The 5,521-nt window shown below is 32.3% G+C and overlaps 1 protein-coding gene across 4 annotated transcripts in view; it reads left to right on the forward strand.

The window, feature by feature from the left end:
• LOC106467456 (solute carrier organic anion transporter family member 3A1-like) overlaps window positions 1-5,521 on the forward strand; it is a 159,373-nt gene that overhangs the window by 146,851 nt on the left and 7,001 nt on the right. For all 4 annotated transcript variants that reach the window (XM_013927810.2, XM_022395651.1, XM_013927807.2 and 1 more), the window contains exons 6-9: window positions 425-614; window positions 989-1,139; window positions 2,678-2,838; window positions 4,689-4,753. In XM_013927810.2, the coding sequence (XP_013783264.1) occupies window positions 425-614; window positions 989-1,139; window positions 2,678-2,838; window positions 4,689-4,753 (567 nt within the window). The remainder of the gene's footprint in view (window positions 1-424; window positions 615-988; window positions 1,140-2,677; window positions 2,839-4,688; window positions 4,754-5,521) is intronic.

A 5,521-nucleotide genomic window follows, 5' to 3' on the forward strand; every position in this document is an offset into this window, starting at 1 on the left:
AGTAAAAAGTGCGTCTTATACACCGAAAAATACGGTAAATTGGTGTAATAGGTAATTGAAATGTTAGTAAACAGTCTTCTGATTGGAACTCTGGACTACGTGTCAGTTCATTATTGGATAACTACTAAGACACATTAACCCAGTAAAAATTGTGAACTTCGGTGTTATATACCTTATACATATCTTTTGCGTATATTGTTTTTAATGTCGATATTCTGTGTTTTCGTTTCGGGATTAACATTTTTTTATCTATTCATATAACTTGCATGTTATTGTTTTGTGTGTGTGTTCTACGTAGGTGATTCTGTATGTTTTAATAAATAATTATTTGACACTTTCGGATGACTTTTGGAGTGATACCAAGACGTTACTTATTAGCACATGGAAATGTTTTCACGATTATACTTTTAATTTACGTCACCAGGCATCGCGGGAATCCTTGTCATGGGAGTGGGAATCTTCACTAGTGGTACACTCATGCGTAAATTCAAGCCTGGTGCTCGAGTGGTGGCGTGCTGGATTGCCCTAGCGACTTTTGCCTATTCCATAGGGATGGTCCTACTCATGTTTGTTGGGTGCCCACTTAACATTCAAATCGACATGGATGGAACTGGGTAAGATGAAAGTCGACCAGTTTTTAATTTTTCTGAACTTCATTGTTCTTAAATTTTAATCTTTTCTCAGGTGAATTAGAATGAATATCTGCCGTTGTTATTATACATTTCACTTACAGTCTACAAAAATGAATAAATATATTTATCACGTTTCAAGAAAGAAAATCGGGCCTCTTTCAATCATTTGATTCGTAATAAGTATTTTTTTTTTTTACTTGTTAAAGAAGTAATTACAATCTATACGTGTTTATCATTGAGCAACCAGATTAGAATCTTGAAAAGTGACTTTACTTACGGCATTAGGAATAGATGTATTCAGAGCTTTAGTATATTATTCGATTCGAAATAACCTTGGAATGTATTATCATCCACAGAGAAATCGCGTCATCTACCGGAACAAATTGTAACGAGACTTGTAGCTGTCGCTCGGGGGTTTTTGCGCCAGTTTGTGGCGCTGACGGTGTGACGTACTTATCACCATGTTTGGCTGGTTGCACTGGAGTTTCTGCTGAATTTCATGAAGAAGTAAGTAGAATTATTTTACCTTCTAGTGACCGGAAACATATTGTACAATTTCACTAACTCCAAGCACTAAACTACTTAAGATTTTATAATATTAAGTTTAGCTCAAACTGATAGTCTTCTAGCCAGCATTTCATATACGTTAAGACTAAAATTTACATTTTAGGTTTACAAGTTTCACAGTATGAAGTATGCATCCTATATATTAAAAAATAAATAAACAGATAATACTCACTTTTAAGTTTATCTCAATACATTGACAACATGTATAAATGAATTTCAGATGATGCATTTACAAACGAGATATTCACGAAACCGATTTATTTATTCCAAAATGAAGTAAAATAAAATAATAATATAGTGTATTGTTTAATAAATTACACAATATTTAATATATTTTGTTTACTTATTTTTTGAAAGAAAACTATCAGGTACAGATTACTGAATCTAGTTATTGAATAATAATAATAGGAAATTTAATTTTCCTATCTAATTGTATTCGTCGAGTTGTTTGTTTTAACCCATCGTATGTTATTCGAAAGTCGTTTTTAGTATGAAAAATATACGTATAAATTTTCTAAACAACAAATTATTATTAAGTAAGTCCAGAAATGGAAAGTTATTAATTAAAACTTCCACACAATTTGGGTGTGGTGGGGGGAACAGAAACTATTCTCCCTAGATGGCGGCACAAACACACACGAGTAATGCACTTGTGTCAGAGAAAATACCAACTTTTGTTCACATTTGGAATGCCTCAGATTAATTACCTTTACCAAGGCTTAATATTTTCCCCGTTGTAATAACGTGAACTTTGAACCTAGTAAGATGTTTTTGTAAGACCGAAATCGTATCGTACAGATCAAACTATTGCAAATTCCTTAACAGTGGTGACGAGAAACAATATTCTTGAAGCGCCATTTTAATTTTATGTTTTGCGTTCTCGTATTCACTCGAAGAAAAATAAAACAAAACTTATTTATATCATTGCAAAAAAGTTTAATCATTAGTAATAACAAAAAATAAATAAGTCAATTATCAAACAGTAACTCCTATTAGTGTTACAACGTTTCAGCCAAACTTAAAAGATTAGGTGACTTACCTTGAAAACCTGAGGTAGTGATTTATTAAAGAGAGTGTGTGTAATACGTCACATTTGAATACTGTTTAAAAGTATGTTTGTAATCGTCGGCGCTCTTTTAAGAATAATTAGCAATTTGTGACGTTTGATCAAACCTCACTAAAAGGTTAGTCATTGTTTGGCGCTTGGGCGGAATATAATCAAACGTTTAGAATATGTAATCAAAACTTCCCTCGGATTGGCTAGACATTCTATCACATGTATTACTTTCACTTACGCCTATCGAAGTTTAGCTCAACGTGGTACCCGAAACATCAAACTAATTTTAAAGCGATGCTGGGTCGAGAATAAATGACGGTACAGCATGATTGGCTAGAGATGTTCAAAAAAAAATAAAATAAAAAATGACGATTTTGGGTGTCAGGTACCATAAATTAATACTGGTTTTATTTGTCCACAGTACATGTACAGCGACTGTCAATGTCTAGGAACAAACATGACAGCTACCAATGGCTATTGTCCACTTCAGTGCGATAGTCTGGTCTGGTATACCATCATCTTCTCGCTCTTCATCCTCATCCACTCAACATCCGAGGTCGGCTCCATGTTATTAACATTAAGGTGGGTTACGTAATTTTATGTACCTATAATTCAAATTAAGTTTTACGAACAGGTTAGCATTTTGCACAAGATTTGATTTTGCATATTTCCATACCTTCTCGACGGTATTCAACGTTTTTGCCATCTTATAAAGTGATAGACAGTGAATATTCTGTAGAATAGCAGTGAGAGTAAAAGTATATCAATAATCGCATGTTTAGGGCCTAAAGGTTGCTTACTGGTTAGCTGTTGGTGCGTTATAAGAGTGGCAATCAATTCAGATATTCGTTTAAAATTAGCCCATTCAAGTGGCGGGTGCTGCCAACTGATTGCCTTTCCTGAACAAGTCATATATTTAAACTATGATATTCTAAACACTTCACCTTTTACATCTCACAAGTTTTAACAATTTTACTAAAATACTGTTTTAAAGCAGTTATTAAATCCAGTAAATTTCTGTTGCTGTTCTTAGGATTCTCTCACGTGCTCATTTGTTAACGCTTTATAACCCTGTACCAGAATGCGACTGGTTTTAAGGGTCTTGATTTCATGTGTTTGTAACTACGCTACGTTCGAAGCTATATGAGTTGATTAATATTATTCAAATATTATAAATGAGAGAAACAGTTGGTTGTACAGGCAGTAAGGCTATCATCGAAACTTCAATACAGTTAGTTATAACAGGTTCACAGGAACCTGATCTAGGTACTGATAATTTAGTCATTTATATGAATCCAATAGCAATCTGATAAAGACATTGTTAATGCAGGCACTTATAAGTTAATAGGAAACTGATATAAACTCTGTAAACGCAGACATTTATAATAAGCTAATACAAAACTGATATAAACTCTGTTGACGCAACACTTATAATAAGCTAAGCTGAACTTGATATAAACTCTATAAACGCAAACATTTATAATAAGCTAATAGAAAACTGATATAAACTTTGTTGACGCAGACACTTATAATAAACTGAACTGGACTTGGTATAAACTCCGTAAACGCAGACACTTATAATAAGCTAATAGAAAACTGATATAAACTCTGTTTAAGCAGACACTTATAATAAACTGAGCTGGACTTGGTATAAACTCTGTAAACGCAGACACTTATAATAAGCTAATAGAAAACTGATATAAACTTTGTTGACGCAGACACTTATAATAAACTGAGCTGGACTTGGTATAAACTCTGTAAACGCAGACACTTATAATAAGCTAATATAAAACTGATATAAACTCTGTTGACGCAGACACTTACAATAAACTAATAGAAAACTGATATACACTCTGTTGACGCAACACTTATAATAAGCTAAGCTGAACTTCATATAAACTCTGTAAACGCAGACACTTATAATAAGCTAATAGGAATCTAATATAAACTCTGTTAAAGCAGGCATTTATAATAAGCTCAGCTGGAGTTGGCATAAACTCTGTTAACGCAGGCATTTATAATAAGCTCAGCTGAACTTGATATAAACTCTGTAAACGCAGACATTTATAATAAGCTAATAGATAACTGATATAAACTCTGTTAACACAGACTCTTATAATAAGCAAAGCTGAACTTGCTGTAACAGAGTTTATGCCAACTCCAGCTCAGATTATTATAAGTGTCTGCGTTATCGCAGACATTCATAATAAGTTACGCTGGTACCTGATTTAGACATTGTCAAAATATTATGGAATGATCTGTTTGAGAAACAAACGTCAGGTTTTCAATGTAAGGCAAATCTATGTGTTGAGTGTCAACATATTTTTAAACGTGGTATATTATGAAGGTACGGCAAGTTAATCAAGAATTATACATTTAAGTTTTGTATGGCATTAGAGTTCATTAAATTATTCACAAAGTGTTTTTAACAGATGCGTTGAACCGGAAGACAAAGCTATGGCTCTGGGCCTGATATCTTTCGCTATTGGTCTATTTGGTAAGTACTTAACAATATATCCATGTATTTATTTGTTTTAATTGCATACCATAGCATATCCACAGAAGTGATTTTAAAAACAAGGTATAATGTTCTTTCTCTATTTCTGGATATTTTTTGTTTTAATCTTGTTGAAAGCTGGGACTACTAATGAGTTTTTTAGGTTTCATTTATGAAGATTTAAATTGAAATTTTAATATGTATTTTCTAATTGTATTTGTGATTTATCCGGAGGTAGATTTGTTGATCACGAGGTTCCTAGGGCCAACGTTTATCAAGGAGGACACTTTCTGTGATTTTTATAGTATTTTTATTGGGTTTTCGAATAACTAAAGATACTCGTTTTTAGGTTATAAATATTTTTATTGGGTTTTCGAATAACTAAAGATACTCGTTTTTATGCTATAGACATTTTTATTGGGTTTTCGAATAACTAAAGATACTCGTTTTTATGCTATAGACATTTTTATTGGGTTTTCCAATAACTAAAGATACTCGTTTTTAGGATATAGACATTCTTATTGGGTTTTCCAATAACTAAAGATACTCGTTTTTAGGATATAAACATTTTCATTGGGTTTTCCAATAACTAAAGATACTCGTTTTTAGGTTATGGGTATTTTTACTGGGTTTTCCAATAACTAAAGATACCCGTTTTTAGGTTATAGATATTATTAGGTTTTCCAATAACTAAAGATACTCGTTTTTAGGTTATAGATATTTTTATTGGGTTTTTTAATAAATAAAGATACACGTTTTTAGGTCATA

Source organism: Limulus polyphemus, unplaced genomic scaffold, assembly GCF_000517525.1.
Source record: "Limulus polyphemus unplaced genomic scaffold, Limulus_polyphemus-2.1.2 Scaffold2620, whole genome shotgun sequence".
Lineage (NCBI taxonomy): Eukaryota > Metazoa > Arthropoda > Merostomata > Xiphosura > Limulidae > Limulus > Limulus polyphemus.